Genomic DNA, 17280 nt, shown 5'->3' on the forward strand with positions numbered 1-17280 from the left:
CTCCACGTGCATTGATACGGTAATAATCATGCAGAAAAAGCAGCATCAAAAATGAAAACGGAATAAAACAGGTCTCACAAAAAACGTTTAAAAACTGGGATCATCATGACTTGCTCGTCCTTGGGAAATGATGACGTGTGTAATGAGTGAGATAACCTGCCAAAGTTCTGTTGGCAGGCCGTCTCATTAAGAATGTGTAGAAGCGCCCAAGTCTGCATAGCTAATTAGATGAATTGGGTACGGTCATGTTGTTCCCGGTCAAAACAGTGGTCAAATTTCATTGCTTTGAATGATAAGGATGATCTTGTAAGGCTTTTGTCTTAGACCTTCTTTCTAGTATATCAATCTATAAGGAAATGGTTGTTGCTGGTGGATTTTACAGTGCAGTAGAAGTTACCTTATTGGGACAATTAATACAGTTCTACTCAGGTCAATGCATGAGAAGGCAGGAACAAGATGAGTGTTGCATGTTATAGAGAACCAATTCAGTACAGTTGTGTAAAAGAGTGATCATCTGCTTTTAGTGTCTTTCACTAGAGATATTGAAGAAGCTCTGGACGATTGGGATGCCACAGGAAAAGCAATGCGTACCCGTAATGGAGTACTCAACAGCATACCAAAAGAATTGGCAACAGCATTGCTACCCTTTCTTGTACTGACTGGGAATGACACAATGTCCACCATATGAGATCACATTGAAAATCATGTTGGAGGCTCTTTAGGGGGAGCCATCACAAACTTGATGATTTGAATTATGTTAAGAAATTATACAGTTATACTTTTTGAAAACAAGTATATAGGCATTCCTTATGTCTGTATTCATATATAGGTACGTTGTGGTACCTTCTAGCCCTTGTGTTTCTATGAATGCCCCCCAATGGCTATTCATACACATTCACAACAGTATTGTCAATGCTGAAGTCTTGGTTTTTGTCAGGAAAATTCAGGAAGAGGGGAGAGGCTCTTTCCAGTGTTGTTTTGGCCTTTGAGGGTGAACTTATTGGGGCAAGGCCCAGCTGTATCCACCAGGCAATTTGCCATCATGTGACTTGCATGATTCACTCAGGCCTGGCTACTTGCTACTGGTTCAATAGCAGCCACCTCATGACCACTAGTGTAGCAGTTAGAATATCAGACTAGGATCTGGGGGACTTTGGTTTGAATCCTCACTCTGCTGTGCAATTCACAGGATGACTCTGGGCCATTAATACACTCTCAGACTCACCTATCTTACTGGGTTGTTTTGAGAACAAAATGAAGGAGAGGAGAATGATGTAAGCGATTTTGTGTCCTCATTGTGAAGAAAAGCAGGGGGGTGGCAGATAAAAGGTAGGCTGTTTGGTGAGTGAGAAGGAGAGAAGGAAGCAGGAAAAGGGGCTATAGAGGCTTTCAGGGAAGAGAAAGAAGAAATAGTGAGGGGAAGTAGTAATGAGATGCCTGCCCCCACAAGTCCTTGTGGCCCCTTTGCTTGTACTGTTACTCTCTTGTGAGCTTGCACGAGTTAAAAAATTTAATACTGCAACTAGCTTGTAGTTGGTGTAGAAGTAATATTGTATTGTATATTAATATTGTATATTAATATTGTATATTAATATTGTAATTTGCTTCCTTTATGATAAATAATTTGCCAGGCAAATTAATGCCCTGTGCACATGCAAGCATTCTGAGGGTTCCAGCTTCTAGTTTAGAATAGCAGTTTGGTGGCTTCCTCCTCTGTCTCTTTCAGAAGTTAGTTGTGCTCTGACGTAGCACTTTCAAGAGATGCTAAAAGCTGAGAACTGCTGTAACATAGTAGTGACAATGAGCTGTTGTCTGAAAGGATGCTGGCTCAAATGTAATCTCTGCCATAAACTTACTAGTTGCCCTTTGACCCCCCAACTGCAATATTGGGGTAATGCTGATTTACCTTATAAGGCTTGTGTAAAAATTCCTCATATGATTTTATTTAGCTTCCCTTTCCTGTATTCAGAAAGGCTTACAGTAAACTGCACATATACCACTATATAACAGTAATAATTGAATGTCTTTCTGACAAAGTGTTGCATATTTGTGAGAAACAATCACGGTTGCCTTCCAAACCTTTTCCAGACCCACATGGTGGGTGCTACACCTGATATAGCCCAGACTCTAGCTGCAACAGACTAACAGTGAAATGCTAAGCAGCATTTCTCCAGTCTAGGTCCATTGAAATCAATGGGCTTAGACCAGAGTAACTCTGTTTAGGATTTCAGTGTAGATTAGAGATGGGCACGAATCGAATTATGACCCCAAAAAAACGCATGAACCAGGCCGGTTCGTGGAAGCTCGTTTCCACGAACCCGTCTACTGGTTCATTTGGGTCGTAAAGGGGCAGTTTACATGGCCATTTCCCCGGGGAAATGGCCATATAAACTTTTCCTGCGGCTTGCAAGCTGCAGGTCCCTTTAAACTAACAGCTGGCAGGCGGTGGGGGGGATTTCCTTGCAAGGCAGGAAAGGGCCCTTTAAACTGTCAAATGCCTTTTTCCCGGCAGCTGCTAAGCAGCTGGAAAGGGGCATTTAAACCTCATGAACTTGTTTGTAAACTTGCCCCAGTTCGTGGTTCCTGGTTCATGAATAACCACAAACCTCATGGTTTGGTTTTTTGGTGGTTCATGCCCATCTCTAGTGCAGATGTGCCAAATTGAAAGAATTGCCAAAAGAGCATTTGGGGAGACCTAAAGTTTGCTCATGGGTTTATATTAGGAGAAGGCAGTCCTTTAGATGCGCATGCAGGGTGGATAAAAATCAATGATTTTTTTAAAAAAATCAAAAAAATCAGATTTTTTTTATTTAAATCGGATTTTTTTGATTTAAATTTGATTTTTTAAAATAAAATGCTTTTTGAGGAAAATATATTACCATCCAAAGGTTATTCCATCATGAAATAAAGATTAGTTTTTAATTATGTAGAATAAGGCTGTATATGTTTAATTTTTTTGGTAAATAAATTCCATTAATCCATTCATAATGTCATGCTCTTCCAGAGGTTTTTGTAAGATTATTGGGCAGTTTCTCTGCCTACAAGATATTATCACAGATGCTTGGTTTTGCAGTTCTCAAAACTGAATTTGTGTCAGCTCAGCAGAGATCACATGCCTCTTCTTCACAGCAAAAATGTTATAACATGAACAGAGTTGAGAAAAAGACAATGCTGCAAATGTATCCAAGATGAGAAGAAATTTGTCCTTAAAGACAATTGTCCTTAAAGACAATGCTGCAAATGTATCCAAGATGAGAAGAAATTTAGAAGACCAGGAAGGGAATACAAAGCTAATAACATATGGTTGCAGTGCTCATTTGCTGCACCTCTTAGCCAAAGACTTAAGTGTTCCAGAAATAAAGACTAATGTTGAAATTGCTAAATATTTCCGTAACAATCATTTTGCTGCAGCGGCTCTGAAAAGGATGGGTGGAACCAAGCTAACGCTCCCACAAGATGTTAGATGGAACTCTGTGGTGGACTGTTTTGAGCAGTATATCAAGAACTGGCCTTTTCTGATGACAGTTTGTGAACAATCTTCATCTACTTGCATATTAAAGTTATACCAGCAAGAATTAGTCTTTATGTAGAAAACTATGATTTAAATCAAGCCTTACTGACTAGTGATTTAAATCGTGATTTAAATCAGTTTGATTTAAATCAAATCCACCCTGTACACATGTGTGAGGTTGTGAGGGCTTTAAAAGTAAAATCCAGTACTTTGAATTGTGTTCTTCTGAATGAAGACTTTTCAGTATTGTCTTAATATGTCCATGCAAATTAATACCAGCAAACAGGCTGTCAGATTTTGCATGAGGTGAAGCTTCTTAACTGTCATCAGGTGCAACCCCATGTGTAGTGCGTTACAGTAATCCACCTGAAAAGTTACAGAAGCATGGATCGTTGTGGCTAGCCGCCTGATTAGACAAGTGCAGGTGGGGGAAGGGGCTTCTCACATGGCTGTGTCCAAGAGCGGGCCCCCAAGTTTTAACCTAATTTTCTGGGGATAGTTTTACTCTCTGCAAGATGGGTAAGTCAGTCTCCTCTGAAACAGTTGGTTTTCCACTAGCATTTCAGCTGTATGAGAGAGTGCTTACAAGGTCTTCTGCTGTGTTCTGCTGACCTCCACCTTGTTTATTAAAATATTCATTATTTTATTAAAATATTTATACCCCCCTAAGAACATAAGCAAAGCCATGTTGGATCAGGCCAGTGGCCCATCCAGTCCAACATTCTGTCACACACAGTGGCTAGAAATCCAGTGCCATCTAAAGGACTGTCAGTGAGGCCAGGACACCAGAAGCCCTCCCACTGCCTTCCTTCCAGCACCAAGACAACAGAGCACCACCTCCCCACAAAGAGAATACCATCTATCTCCTGTGGCTAATAGCCACTGATGGACCTCTGCTCCATATATTTGTCCAGTCCCCTCTTGAAGCTGGCAATGCTTGTAGCTGCCACCACCTCCTGTGGCAGGAGGTGGTTCTTCTTGGCTCAAGATGGCTTACAGTGATAATTAAACATTACAAGTTAAAACCAAAGTACAATAACAAACCCCCAAATATGCTTCCTACATAAGCAATCTTTTCTTCCTTCTGATTCAATTCATACTTGGGTGCTCTACATTTCAAGAAGGTAATGTCAATCATTATGGCTTGTGGATTACATGGCACTGATCCAGAAATCCATGTGTGTGTAAATCACAGATCATTCCTTTATTTCTTTTTTCCAACAGTCCATTCCAACCCATCAAAGTTGATTCTCAGGGTTGGAAAGGTCTGCAGTCAAGGAGGATGCAGAAAAGATAAGCGACTGTCAGCATCATCTAATGACAGGTTCCTGGATCTTCAAAGATTTTTATCCTTCAAAGTTTTAATGATTTAATATAAATAAAATATTGTTACAGAAATATTGTTCTGGTTTAGTGGCAGAAACCTGTCTTTTGCTTGTGTTATTTTGTAAAGTGCCATGTATACTAATAAAGCTGTATAAATAAAGCCAATACACATACAACACCATCTTTGTAGCTCAAAAGTCTGTCTGTTTATATTTGCCCAGTTCCTGTAGCAAATTACTGGGTGGTATGATCAGAAAGGAGGGGATTCTTCCTCCTTCCTAGTCATTGGCTCCTTCGGAGGCTGCCACCACGAAACGGTACCTTCACCTGCCATTTGGGAACTGGTGAGCCTCTGTGCGTGGGCAGAGTTCAAGCAAATGGCTGAGCAGGAAGCCCATGAGTTAATATACCATTGATAAAACTTGACTTAACCAAAGAAAGATCTTTATAGTACTACAGTAGAATAAAATCTAGACAGCATACAGTATATAGGAAGATGCAGTGCACTAGGCTTAGGAGCTAATAAAAAGGAAAGGAAGGAAGAGGTAGGGGATAGATCTACCCTCCGCCATCCTTGGCAAATTACACACACTAAGGGCAACAGCCCTTCTTAAACCTTCTTCCCTCCCCTGGTTGGGAGAAAATTTTCCCCCATCCTAGGGAGTTAAAATCAGACCTCCATGGCTCTCGTCTACCCTAGACATGTCTCCCGTGGAGCTAGGTATTGTGATGGACCAACAGGTTACAAAAACATACATTTCTCCTTCACAGTATGTCACTTACAACAAACATCCCAAGGAGAGGAGTCAGATTGAGCAAATGATGTATTGCCTTGCTGGCTTTATTACCCACTTCTTCCCGACAGATCTGCTTTTCCAGTGCTTGATTAGAAAGGTAAATTATTGGCTAGCTTGATTCCTGAAGTCCTGCTTGGTAATCCTTAGCATGATACCTGGTATGTTCCAAATCTCTGGTTTGTACTCGTGAAGCTTTGTGTACCTGGATTTGGCACAGAAGTTATATTAACTATATTCCCCATGTCTCACTGAATTTTCAAATATTACGCCAAATCTGTGGAATCAGTTGATGCTGCCTATGAAAGGTGCTGCATGACTATCTAGATAAATATAATTCTTTGAATTTGGTACTGTAATTTGATTTGGTAAAATTCTTGAGGAATGTGTGCCTTCATTTCTGATGTTTAAAGCTGCAGTACTCGGTCATTTGCCACAGTGACACAATTGTACAAAATTTTAATTGCATGTTTTGTTACTTGATGGAATATACTTGGTTCCAAAACTTACACCAAGAACTTGGTGTGATAGTGAGGTATCCACATCTTCACCCAGAAAATAACAGCCACCTTTATCAAAAGCTCTTAGGAATTGTATAAGGGGGTAACCACTGCATGCCCTTAATTGGACCCTCTTGCAGTTATTTTTTTGCTATACTGGCCAGTATAATTCTGACTTTGCTACACAGCAGGCAAGAGCACTTCCAAACATTTTGCCCATAACTATTTTATTTATTTATTTAATTTATTTTATTCAATTTCTATTCCACCCTCCCTGCAAGCGGGCTCAGGGCGAAACACTATTTAAAACACAATACATTGTTAAATACAGTTTCATAGAAGCACATAAAAGCATTATAAAATCATACAGTTTGATACAAAATTTAAAATAGATAGCTTTCCCTGGTGGCGGCAGTTACTCCTTAGTTACTTTTTAAAACACATGCATAGGGTGGTGGACAGATCTAATAAGGAGGCTTGACTCATTCACCACCTCCTCCTACACAGCCGGTGGAGGCCTCAACCACGTGCCTGGCAGAACATATCTGTCGTACAGGCCTGATGGAAAGATAAATCCTGCTGGGCCCTGGTTTCAACAGACAGAAAGTTCTACCACGCCAGAGCCAGGATTGGAAAGGTCCTGGCTCTGGTCAAGGCCAGGTGGGCCTCCCTGGGGCCAGGGACCACCAATAATTGTTTCTCCACTGATTGAAGCATCCTCTGGGGTATATATAGGGAGAGGCGGTCCCGCAACTATACTTGTCCCCATCTGCATAGGCGTTTATAGTTTAATGCCAAAACCTTGAACCTGATTCGGTACTCCTCTGACAGTCAGTGCAGCTGGCACAGTATAAGTGTTACATGTGCCCCATTTGAAACTCCCGCAGCAACATGCATAGCTACATTTGAACCAGCTGTAACCTACGGACCAGACTCAAGGGAAGCCCTGCGTAGAGTGAGTTATAGTAATCCAATCTAGAGGTAACTGTTGCTTGGATCACTGTAGTTAAGTTGTGGTTCAAAAGGTAAGGGACAAGCAGCCTGGTCTGTCGTAGGTGAAAAAACGATGACTGGGCAACCGCTGTGACCTTTGCCTACATTGTCAGGGAGGCATCCAGGATCACCCCCAAGCTCCTAATCCTTGAAACCGGTGCAAGTGGTGCCCCATCAAGGGTTGGGAGCCAGAGTCCTGAGCCCAAGGACCCACAACTCACATACAGCATCTCTGTCTTTGTAGGATTCAATTTCAGCTGACTCTGCTTCAACCAACCAGTCACAGCTTCAAAAGCACGCTCCAGGACATCCGGGGCTGAGTTGGGCCGTCCGTCCATCATCAGATGCTCTGTATATTGATGGCATCCAAGTCCGAAACTTCACACCAGCTGGTCAAGGGGACGCATATAGATATTAAACAATAGTGGGGAGAGTATTGACCCCTGAGGGACACCGCACACTAAAGCGTAGCGAGATGACAATTTCTCCCCTAGCGCCACCTTCTGTCCCCGACGGTGGAGAAAAGAGATAAGCCACTGCAAGGCAGTCCCTCATATCACCACCATCTCATAGACTTTTATAAACACCCTACAAGATGATCTTGCCTCTTCGTCTCAGGATCTTCGCCACACTCGCTCAAGCTGTCTTAGTTCCCGCTTCTTCCATCATAGCTCCTCTGTATACCAAGGAGCCAGTCTGGCGTGGGGGTGAAAAAGGTGACGGGGGGCAATTTTGTCAATGGTGTCAGAGAGACAGACACGCCAATCCTCCATCAGTTTGTCCAATGAACCACCAGGGGGCATTGGATCCTGCAGGGCATTCTGAAAATCAATTGGCTCCATAAGTCTCTGCGGGTGAGCATAAATCAGTTCACCGCCCTTGCGGGGGGGGGGGAGTATATCCAACCGAGCCTTCAGAACTGAGTGGTCTGACCATGGCAGCAGTTCAACTGCTTCCAGATCCACATTAATCTACATCCCAAAGATCAGATCCAGCATGTGGCCCGCTTGGTGTGTAGGGATCGATAAAATTTGGGAGAGTCCTAGTGCTGCCATGGAGAACACCAGGTCCGCAGCCTGGATGGAGGCAGCATTGTCAGTGTGGACATTGAAATCCCCCAGCACTACCAGTCTGGGGCAATCCAAGGCCCACCCCACCAGCACCTCCAACAGGTGCCACAGGGTGGTGCTGGTGTGCTAGGCAGTTGGTGCACCACACAGATAGCCAAACTCTCCTTGGCATCTCACACTAGGCCTACACAGTCAATGCCAGAGATCTCAGGGGTGGGGAGAGGCCTGAAGGAGAAAGACTCTTGGGTAAGGATTGCCACCCCTCTCCCCAGCCTGTTCGGGACTGATGGAGGACCAAAACCCCGGGGGTGTGGGGTTAGTTCTCTCAAGGCAACTGTTTCGCCCTCCCTCACCCAGGTCTCAGTCATGCATACCAGGTCCATATCATTCACTGCAAAAAAGTCCTGTAGTGTTTTGGTTTTATTATTTATAGACCTGGCATTGCTCAACATCAGTGTCGAAGGTGGGCAAGTTATTCTAGCTCTACAGCCAGCATATCTCATGTTTTGTATGTTTCAACCTTTTCTCTAATCATAAAAGCTGGATACTTGCTTTGGTTCTTAGGTGCTAATTTTTTGACACATTTCACACCCATTTGATGAAACAATGTAAATGTGAGTCCCATTGATGGTAATTAAGGAAACTACTGCTAGTATGCAACACAGGCAGCAATCCCAGTTCTGAGCACATATACATTGAAAATGCTATGGCTCTTCAGTTTCTGTATATATAGTTCAGAAATCTGTTTTCCTCTAACTATAGTTGTGCTAGTCCAGCTGAATTATTTTAAGTTTTAACTGTACAGAAGGAGAAAATCTGAGAGACTTATAAAAATGACTTTTCAGTCTCTTGGTGTGGAAAGTTGAAATGAGGACTCTGAATCCTCTTGTATGTTTTAGCCATTGAAGCATGTCAGCTCTTATTCTTTACATGCTCCTTATTTACTAATTGACATCCCCCTCCCACATAAGTGTTATGCTCACAAGCTTATGAGGCTGCCCTGCATGAGCCAGTAACTTTAGACTGCATTTTTTTTCTTTGTCTGAACTGTAAGGCTGCTACAGCAAGCCCCCTTTTGGGAACTGATGTGATATGTGTGTCAGCATAGCTTCTTGGGAGGAATAACTTAAACCACAGCTTGATTCATGTTTTTCATTAATGTCAGGCTGCAGAATTATATGCCAGTGGCTGCCACCATGGCTTTTCTGCTACCCACGTTTGGCTTTTTTTTTTTTTTTTTTGCTGATTAGGTGCTGCAGGGTGCAATTTAGTATTTGATTGAGGAACTGTTTGATCTTAATGGTAAAATTTATTGTGGCTGTTAGTACTTTATTATGCAAATCCATAAGATAATATAGTAATGCAATGTTTCTCTGTTTCTCTGGATTGCCTGATCTAAAACAGCAAGGGCAATCATGTTGAACTTTCCGTTCAAGTTTCCTGTTGTTTCTGCCAGACACACATATTCTGACTGAGAATAATAGAATTAACTCATGCCTTCCTCTTAAAGACCCTTGAAGTCTTGTCTAGTTTCAGAGTGGGATTGTTACCAGCCATGTTTGTATGTTTTGAACAATAACAATGTGTTTGTCTTATTCTTTTTAAACAGGGATTTGACTTTTGCACTGAATGTAGCCAGGCTGGATCTTTTGGGGCTTCAGTAGCCCTAAGAAGCTGTCAAGGTAAACGTTAACATATAATTGCACTTATTAAGCATAAGGAAAGGATGTTGAGGGTGAAAGTGGGTCAAGAAAATAAACCTGTACTAACCTTATTTTACTGTCATTGGCTCTTATAAGGGTTTTTTCAGAATTTTTAAAATCAGTGGAATATTGTTATACCATATAACAGTATGTGAATCAAGTTCTCCGAATTCCCAGCATTCACAATAAAGCAGGTTTGGGAAAGATCACAGAAAACCTGGAAGTTTCACAAATGCACCACGATGCGGTGGGTGGGGGCTGAGGGAGAGAAACCCACCTCTTGACAGCATCAAAGCTGGGGCATATAACCCTTGTGGAAGAGGTCATTGTAGTAATGTAGCTCAAGAGGATTGAGAGCTCATAGTATCATAGAATTAAATAAATTATTTTAGTAGGTGGCTTGCTATATTACTTTCAGTTGCAATGAAGGAAGAAAAGGTGGAATACCTTCACTTTACTTCCCCTAAAGTAGACTGTAGTATAGCTTTCCATGTGTTTGATCTGTGTGAATGAGGCTGCTAATTAGTTATGGCAGATACTGTGAACATTTGCTGACTGAAGTCAATTTTGTCTGCCAGCTGTTTCTTATTTTTGTATCTCTAGTATATGTTTTAACAGACCTCATATTGGTCTCCTCTAGAGGCGGGCACGAACCGAAATATGAACCAGGCTGGTTCATGGTTCGCGAGCTGGCAGTTTGTGGGAGCTCATTTCTCATGAACCATGACAAATTTTAGCCCAGTTAGTTTGGTTTGTATTTCAGTTTGTCACTTCAGACAGCTTGGTGCTGATCAATCAGTTTCCTAGGCAGGGGGTGGGGGGAATGGGCTCTCTGCAGAACTTCTGCTGCCTCAAAAGTGACATTTCACGAACCAGTTCACAAACTAGGGCAAGTTCGTGAAAGTTCATGGTTTGTGAAATGCGGCGAACCACGAACCACACGGTTTGGAATTTTCCCAGTTCGTGCCCACCTCTAGTCTCCTCCCATACAGATGTCAGTGTCCTGACAATCTATTCCCTACCCCCCACCCCATGCCATGGGGGCTTCATTCTGCCCTTCTCTGTTCTGTTGATTCTGCAGCTCAGGTCTGACTTCACTAATGCTGGTTAAACCTCAGCTTCAGTCCTTACTTTGTATAGCAGACTTCAGGAGTAATCATGCATACGTCTCCTCCAATATATCCTACTGTGCATGTTTCAAACAAGTCTATTGAAGCATTTTTTTCCTATTCAGTAACCCAGACTACAAGATTTGGAAGTGCATATTTGTGTTCCTCCTGTTCAAATCAATATTTTTTTCAGAAATAATTTGTGCAACAAGATGATTTTAAATAACTTTTGCTTTCCACTTCAATTCAGTTTACGGTGTGTTATCCTTCTTGCTGCACCACTGAGTTAACATTTGCTTATGAAAGGTATTGCATTTTTAAAGGAATCATATATCTATATTATAGTTAGGGTATATTTCTTAGCAGAGCTCATTCACGTACAGAGTATGGCTGTTCTGAGAGTTAAACAGAATGTTCAAACAGTATAAGAAGTTCTAGCTTGTAACTGTTAAACTTAGTAATACAAGCGATCTGAGTTCTATATGGAAATGTTTTTCGTAAAATATTTTTGCCCTGAAAGAGTCTGAGCACTGAGCGCCCTGGAATTCTTCTGGTGAGGAAGAAAGAGTGGTAACTTTTCTACTTGCCTCGTTTTACTCACCACTCCCAAATTTCCTAATGTGTATGTGTTCTATGTCTACACACCAGCATTTGTACCTATTTCCTCTCCTTTTCTTGCTTAGATACCTGTGTTGTCCATATTGCCCCTGATCACAACTAAAAATTTGTCACGCTGGATTGAATATTTTTGTTGCCCATGAGAATCAGTATTTCAGTGTGCAGTATGAACTCAACTAAAAGCTCAAATTCCAGTACAACTTCAATTTTCCTTCCCTTTGTTTCTTTTAGGCAGAACTTCATACTTCAGCAGTGTTTTGCACAGATGCAAATTGATGAGGGAGAAATTTTGGAGGAAGGCAGTTCCAAGGTCAGTGAGATAGTAGGATGAGATTAAGGTGAATATTGATATGAGTACTAAAGTTAAAATACAGGTTGGAAATTAATGCAGTGATAGAAAATGATAGAGAAATCCGATCATCATCATGCTAAACTGAAGACCTGAGGATGTGGCAGTTAGTCATAGTGCTGCTTTCACTGGGATGTTTATATCTTGTGGATTGCACTACAATAATTCTAGTTCAATGCATGTATTAAAATGTATTCAAATAGTATTATAAATAGCCACTCCTCTAGTTGTCATTGCCAGGGAATCTGCCATGGAAGCTTTTGCACATTTGAAGAGCTGGTTTTTTTCCTTTTGGAGGATATATTATAAACGATGTGTAAATAGACCAACAACCTAGTAACTCTTTGGTAGACTTATAACTTCTATGGATTTGTTTACAAGGCTAACCTAAAATTTAAAACATATGTTTATAAATAAGCTGGCATCAAACTGTGTTCTGCTTGCTTTATTAAAAGCCATTGCATGTATCTATGGGATAGCTTTAAAAATTTAAGTTTTATGAACCATTTTCTGTATTCTTTCCGACATGAGGGGAAAGAAACAATTAACCATGTTAATATAATGGATACGTGTCCATTTGATGCTCTGTTTATACTCATTTTGAACAATTTAGAGCTCTTTGGCTTTTGCCTGAGATGCAGATGTTTCATGTTGCAAATTGCTGTAATAATGAACCAGACTTAAAAAAAATTTAAATTATAGTATGTTGTAGAAAGCTGTAGTCTGTAAAACTGGTTCAAATTTGTATTGCTGCTGCTACTTAATTGGTTACAGCTTTTGCATAAATGTGTGTTTTGGCTTAACTGTGAACCTTTTGAAGTTCTAAAAGAAATGACAAAGCAATGTATCTTAATAACTCATTATACTATTTTATCTAAATTTTGCAAGTGCTGTGTAAGTCCTTTCCTCTGTTCACCTAGATGCTCCTCTGCTTTTCTTCCAATGTTGTTCATTTTCCAGTTCTCTTGGAATGTGTCTTTTTATGTGAGAGGTCAGAAATGAGATGGAAGAAGAGAGTCTGTATAAATTCATGAGAGGATTAAAAAGTAGAATACTGAAACCTATAAGCACAGCTGCCTTAGTGTTGCATTTCCTTAAAACATAATAGGATGGCAGGAGTATGGGCATGTGAAATTTTGTTTTTGGTAGTATAAATCATGAATCTGTACAGAAGTATGTACCTCAGGTGATATATATTATGTGTGTACACTCAACTGTTTGCTACTTGTTCCAGTTAAGTGGCGAGTTACATGGCAGAAATTGATTACAGCATGGCTGCACGACATAATAACCTGTGGGCTACATGCAGCTTGGTGAATCCATGTTGTGTGGCTTTGTGCCCCCCCCCCCCCCCGCATTGCTGCACAGCCTTGTGACCAGGGCTGGTGCTACCATTAGGCCAACTAGGTGGCCGCGTAGGGTGCAGACCTCAGAGGGGCACAAAACTGACCTGAGATGTACAGTTTTATACAGCTTGAAAAAATGCGACTGACAATGTATATTTTTTATTTTAAGTTAAATACCACAACAGTGCTATGGAATATAATTAATTATAAAGTCTTACAAAAGTTTTCTATATACTGCACCCCCTATCACTTGCAAAAGTCCCCTTGGCACCAGCTGCTGTGGTCTGCGTCGGCAAACAGGGCAAATGGGCAGGCAGCAGTGGGGGAGAAACTTATTGAGCACCCCCCGGCAGGGTAGAGGGAATGATACTCTCATCAGATAATCAGGCAGCTTAAAAGCTCACCCTAACACTTTTAACAAGACATTTCCGAATAGGTAAAACAAATACCAGAAAACTGCTATAAATGGGCTAGTTGGTATAAATTATTGAGGTGAAAAAGATGCTAGCAATTTGTATATATTGTTATTTGAATAACAGCAGTATGGTATGGCTTTGGGTAGGCAATATGAGATCATTAACTCTCAAAAAAGGCAAACCTTATGAATAATATCATCCTGCTTTGAGATAACGTTGCCAGTCATTGCTGCATCTCAAAATAGTCTAGGAGACTCATTGTTATGCCAGAAGACTCAATCAACTTGAGAAGAACAAGCCTCACTGAAACTACTCCTGTTTAGATCCCCAAAGAGCTGGCTAAAAGAAGAAAGCAAACACAATAAATAACTGCAGAGAAAAAGTATCTCCTTATCAAGTACAACATAATTCTCCCTCCCATTTTCTCACTGCAAGCATGAGAAGGGGGTAGGGAGTAGAAGCCACTCTGTTGTGCCAGCCAGAAAAAAACGGCAGGGAAATAGTTTCCAATGCTGCAAAAAGAAACTTTTTAGCAACTTGAGGAAGCAAAGCAAGAAGGGAGAAGAAAAACAAAGGAAAAAAGGTAGGTAACTGCTTCTAGAACTAAGAAAAGAAACCACTTCATACAGCAAACCGTACCCCAGCAACACTAAGAGGAGAGCCAGAGTGGAAAACACTAAAATCTCTACAGTTATTCTGCTGTGTCTTAAAATAAATGGGCAAAAAGACAGATTCATGGCTGCAAGAAAGGAAAGTGGGGAAATTGTGCTGTAGCAGTGTGCAGAGCATACTTGCTGCAGAAGAGCAAGTACAGGGAAAAATACCTTTGCATTAAAAACTTTTCAACTGTTCCCATACCGTTCCCTAAAGCTATATGAATGCCCTACTTACAAGTCAGCAATAACAACCCTGGAACTCAGCAACTATGGCTCCAGTAGAGGATCTCAGCCTCAGCGGTGGTTGAAATGTCAAGCTAAATTAATCAATGGGGGTGAGGGCAGCAAAAGGAGGACTAATACTTAGGATACACTTGTGGTAAAGTTTTCAAGGATCCTCCAATCCACTAGGTGATCTGTTCCACCAGCAGCAAAACCTGGAGTGAAGAGTCACGTGACATGGGTTCATATACTATAACCTCACTATGGTTCACCCCATGATTGACTAGCTTCATTCTCATGCAACATGCTCCACCTAAGCCCAACTGTCTCCTGGTCTTGCTTGGCTTGGACTAAGTGGGTTTTTGCTAACCACAGTCCTGGCTTATCCCTGGACTGATCTTAAACTTATTTAGAAAATAGAGTAATTTTTCTAGGGAGCTATGGTTGATAAAAAACGACCATCTTGAGATCATTTCCACAAACAAAAGGCAGAAAGAGCTAAGGAGCAAGCAAAGCAAGAGAGGTTCTTCCGGATACTTCCAGTGTCAATGGCAAGTGGTGAATGTAGTTTCTCAAAGCTCAAACTTATAAAAATGTTCATACGGTCAACAGTGCTGCAAAAGAGACTGGTTGGTTTGATAACTATATCAATTGAACATACCCAAGCATCAGCAGTTGACCTGAAGGAATTGGTGACAAAATTTGCAAAGGAAAAGGCACGCAAAATTATATTTTGATATGCCTGAAATGGAAACATTCAAGAGACTTAAATTTTAACATCACAATTCCCAGGATTATTCAAAATGATTTGTGATTAGAGTTGCCAGGTCCCCTGACTCCCCCGGCAGGAGATCAGGGGCCTGGCACTCACCTTGCTGTGTCCTTGTTCACGTGCTTGCACGATGATGTCACTTCCGGGAAGTGATGTCATTGTGCAGGTCAAGGGGCAGTCTGGGAGTGCTACCGCGCTTACCAGGGGGCTGAATCAGGTCCAATTAAGGCTGAATTGGGCCTGCTGCGGGGCATGATTCAGCCTGAATTGGGTCACTGTTGTATTACTTATTCTCACGTTTTTTTAAAAAAAATTAGCGATTTCAAGTTTTGGGCTTTTCATTTTTCCTATAATTCATCTGTTTTTGAAAATTGGTTAGCAGTGTGTGGGAAGGAGGGTGCAAGTAGTTTGCCTTGCCTAGGGCACAAAAAAGCCTGGCATCAGCCCTGCTTGTGACTGTGTTCCCCTCCCTACTTCTTGCCATGACCCTAGGGATGTAAAATTTCCAGAAGTTTTGAAACCAGGAGCAACCCCCATCTTTTTCTTTTTGGAAAACCAAATTTGGGAAAAATTGAAATACATATGGTACTTTTCCTCCATTTTTTTAACATAATGTAATGCATATTTCTGTTCCATAAGATTTACAGGTTACAAGTTAAACAAGATTACATTTTTTATAGTCAGTGAGGCAAATAGGCTGAATAAACTAATATAAACTAATATAATAAAAAATCAGCAAGATAAACAGATGAATGCATTGGGAACCACACTGGCGTCTATTCCCCAACTCATTCTGTCTTCCCCTCCATGAACCTCCCACCTCTTCTCTGTTCTCTTCTCTCACCTCCTCTCCTGTTTTCCTCTTGCAGTCCCCCAGTGGTTATGTCTTCATGCCTTCACGGCCATCACCCTTGTCTTCCTTACATTTGTTCATCTGTATTTGGGGTGGGCTTGGTGGTGGTGAGGAAGGGATGATGTGAAGCCTGGACCCAGCTCCCTGAAGTTGACTATGTCTGCTGTTCCCCTGGTGCTGTTTTGGCTGGCAACACCATTTTACAGCAGATTTTTTCTGTTTTAAAATTGGCACGAGGCCACGGTCCACTGTGGATGCACGGCACACTGGCAGCACTGATTTAGTTTTCCCCAGGCCTTTTAAAGTTCCAAAATAGTCACCCCAGAGCCATTTCATCACTTTAAAAGGCAGGTGGGATGACAAAATCAGTTGTTGCCTGTGTATCTGCAGCAGATTGGTGCGTCATGTTTGGGGGGGCAGCAACTTTGAGGAGGTATTCTAGGGAGCTGCCTCCCCTCTTTTCCCACCCTGGCCTGCTGGCCATAGTTGTCAGGGCTCTCCATGCTGTGACACTGGGCAGTGGAGGTATAGAGTGAGTGAGCATGCACACAAAAATTCCTTGTGTTGATTGTTGGTTTTGGGTAGGATTTTATTTTTATTTAATGAAATTTGTATCCCGCCTTTTTGCCGTCATAAGGGCAAAATATAAACCATTAAAATCAACAGGTACACATCAATAAAACTGTTAAAACCAGAGCTATAAACATTTAAAATGATTAAAACATTGGGCATGAAGGAGGGATCACTGAGGGTATGCCAAACAAAACAAAAAAGTCTTCACCTGCTGGCAGAAGTTAGCAACAGATGGGGGCAGATGAACCTCCCTGAGGGGAGAGTTCCAGAATTTTGGTGCCACAACTAAGAAGGCCCTCTCCTGGGTTGCCATCCATCTAATCTCAGAAACCAGGGACACCCAAAGCAGGACCTCTGAAGATGACTGCAGTGGTTTGGTAGGTTTGTAAGGGAGTTGGTGGTCCTTCAGGTATGTTGGTCCCAAACCACATAGGGCTTTAAAGGTCAACACCAGCCTCTTGAATTGTGC

At 41.6% G+C, this 17280-nt stretch overlaps 1 protein-coding gene across 1 annotated transcript in view; it reads left to right on the forward strand.

Moving 5' to 3' along the window:
* TNRC6B (trinucleotide repeat containing adaptor 6B) overlaps positions 1 to 17280 on the forward strand; it is a 161516-nt gene that overhangs the window by 4294 nt on the left and 139942 nt on the right. The window contains exons 2-3 of the mRNA XM_054989153.1: positions 9804 to 9876; positions 11856 to 11934. Coding sequence (XP_054845128.1) covers positions 11890 to 11934 — 45 coding nt within the window. The 5' untranslated portion in view covers positions 9804 to 9876; positions 11856 to 11889. The remainder of the gene's footprint in view (positions 1 to 9803; positions 9877 to 11855; positions 11935 to 17280) is intronic.

This window comes from Eublepharis macularius, chromosome 9 (genome assembly GCF_028583425.1).
Source record: "Eublepharis macularius isolate TG4126 chromosome 9, MPM_Emac_v1.0, whole genome shotgun sequence".
In the NCBI taxonomy this organism is placed as follows: Eukaryota; Metazoa; Chordata; class Lepidosauria; order Squamata; family Eublepharidae; genus Eublepharis; species Eublepharis macularius.